The 2,577-nt window shown below is 46.2% G+C and overlaps 1 protein-coding gene across 1 annotated transcript; it reads right to left on the reverse strand.

Moving 5' to 3' along the window:
• Positions 1-66: 66 nt before the first annotated feature.
• MELLADRAFT_96237 (uncharacterized protein) lies at positions 67-1,975 on the reverse strand (the record flags this gene model as incomplete). Its single annotated transcript, XM_007418645.1, has 4 exons — positions 67-607; positions 694-878; positions 1,001-1,229; positions 1,365-1,975. The coding sequence occupies 4 exons, from the start codon at positions 1,973-1,975 to the stop codon at positions 67-69; spliced, it is 1,566 nt and encodes a 521-aa protein (XP_007418707.1).
• Positions 1,976-2,577: the final 602 nt, after the last annotated feature.

Below are 2,577 nucleotides of genomic sequence, written 5' to 3' on the forward strand. Positions count from 1 at the left end.
GCCTTTGGAACTCGCCCTGCAAAATGATAAATTAGTACAATGTTGGTTTTATTTTATGATTGAAGTTCAAAGAGTTAGGCTAAATGTAAAACTTACTTGCTGGTGCCTAGGGATGACATTGAGATTACGCCGTATCCGTGTGACTGAAGCACGGAAGTGTTCTTGACAACCACGAAGTTTGCCTAACGCTTGGGCCCTATCGGTTACATCAAAAACGTCCATGTAAGCTCTTATGAAACCGTTTTTCTGTGCAGCAGAAAAATCCACGACTTGTCTGACAAGTATGTCTCGTTCAGCGGGTAACAGTTGGGCGTCCTTGATTTGCTTCATCAGCGCCTGGAAATGAGCCACGTAGTGCTCTTCCGAGAGACCGTATAGCCAGGTGAGCTGAATCGGAATCCACCGGTGAATGACAGATTGGTACATAGAAGTCGTCATGAGGTAGCCATTAGCGAAAAATTTGTAGGTCACGTCGGATAAAAGTCCCCCGCTGTAGACGCCACCATCTTCCTCTCGTGCTAGGAATTGCTCGGCCATCCACGGGGTTTGAAAGGTCATATGGGTATTCTCAGGCAAGAAAGATGAGGAAATCATCCTCAAGCCAAGTCTTGAGGGGAAAAGAGGGTAAATATGTTAGCAATTAAACATTATAAATGATGCAGAGAAGAATATACAATGGAATATGTGACTTACTTGGCCCAGTGGATCATGTCCAAGATAAAACTGTCGCCTGAGCCGGGAATTTTTTTCTCTGGAATGACACCTGCGTCCACCAATAGCTTGCGACGGTAGTAGCCGGTCCGATGCAAATTTCCAAAAGCCGGATGGATAGCGGAAGCTGTCTTGATTTCTTGCTTTCCTGCTGGAGCCCGACCGACCTGGGATTGAGACAGTCACAAAGTCTAATGAGCAATCAGACATGGAAAAGATAGAGTCTAAAAGAAATGAAATGGATAGTCTAAAAGAAATGGAAAAGAAACAGTGGTGATGAAATTTGTACCTTGTGTTGCAACGGCCCGACAGAAGGGTTGTTGACAACCCTTTCGCCAAACTTGCTGATGGATAACTTATCAGGCTTGCCACGACGTGGCCATGGATGAACGTGGAAACCAGCGTGTCTGATGATACCCCAACCGGTTGGGAGGTGCTCATCCAGCCGACATATCGTGTCTTCACATGGGATGTGACGCAGGTACTCAGAGCATAGAGCCGCCGGGCATTTGATAGGCCTAACGGATGATAAGGAAAGAAAGATAGAATAAAGATATTAAAATGAGAAAGTAGATATGGATAAAATGGGGAAGGGAATATAAAGTCAGATCTTGCAATCAATCGAGGATATTATTGGATGAGTAGATGCTCACGTGTCTTTCATTTCAGCTATTTTTCCGCGGGCAGTAGGTGGTGAGCCAAGGTAATCACATTCCGCATTGGAACAGATAACCACACCAAGACAAGCAAACCGGACGGTTCGCCAGTCAGGTCGTTTTTCCTGAAACCCACCACCGGAAGTTTTGTAAGTGAAAGCAAAGGTGCCCCAGTTGGTGAGCGTCTGGCCCGGATGCCTAACAAAGACCGTCTTGCCGTTGGGGAGCTTTGGGTACCCTTCGTCGTCTAGAGTCGTGTTATGATCTATGAAGGTTTCAAAGGATGCTCGGTCGAGTGGAAGGCCAAAGGTCTTCTTGCCCTTCTTCTTGGCAACTACCTTCGACTTTTCTTGGACTGGGAGCTGAGCGGATCCACTGTGGTCTTCCTCGCAAGGATTGTGATCATCCTCGTCGAGTTCGTCGTCGTTGTTGTCCAGAATCTCAGAACGTGACTCGTCCGGGAAGTGGCTGAAGTCCCGTAGTTGCTCATCTGTGTCGTAGCCGACAGAGTAGGCGACAGATCCAGCGTCAGAGCCATCGTCAGCGTAGTCGTCGTATTCATGGACTGATCCGTTGGATTCGTGATCGGACATATCGCTGTGAGTCATCTTGGAGGGCCTAAAATGTGAAAGCGATAGTGACGAGGAGATAAATCAAAAGAGTGGGAAAGATGATAAGTGACGGAGTAAAGGAAGCTTTGGATAAAGGAAGCTTTGAAAGGTTGATTAAATGGGGAACGAACGAAAGACTAGTATTGAGAATTGATGGAGATGCTTTATAAAGGAGAAAGCTGTTGTTTTTGTTGGTGGTCGGGATGGGTCTTGATGGTGGATTTTGATGGTAAGAATCGAATTCAAAGATTCAAAAAAAAACACGGCTTAGAGGAGGAAAAAAAATTCGTCGGGGTATGAACGACGGTCGAAGACTAGAGCTTTATTTGTCTTTTTCCGAATCCATTGCCTTTTTGCCGATGGTTCGCTATCATTTTTTTGACATCGTCCAAAGCGATTCTCCTTTGGGAAGAGGCTTGGATCACTAAATGGATGTTGTGATGAGTTGAAATGCCTTGTCCACGTCCAATAGGATTCCCTTTTGGGAAGAGGCTTGGTTCGATATGTGGTTGCCTAGTATGCCAACATCCATCCTCGCGAGGATGGGTAAGGGTACCCATGATGAGCCCGGGACCACGTCCATATTCGTCATGGTTGTG

The sequence above is a fragment of the Melampsora larici-populina genome (genome assembly GCF_000204055.1).
Source record: "Melampsora larici-populina 98AG31 unplaced genomic scaffold MELLAscaffold_99, whole genome shotgun sequence".
In the NCBI taxonomy this organism is placed as follows: Eukaryota; Fungi; Basidiomycota; class Pucciniomycetes; order Pucciniales; family Melampsoraceae; genus Melampsora; species Melampsora laricis-populina.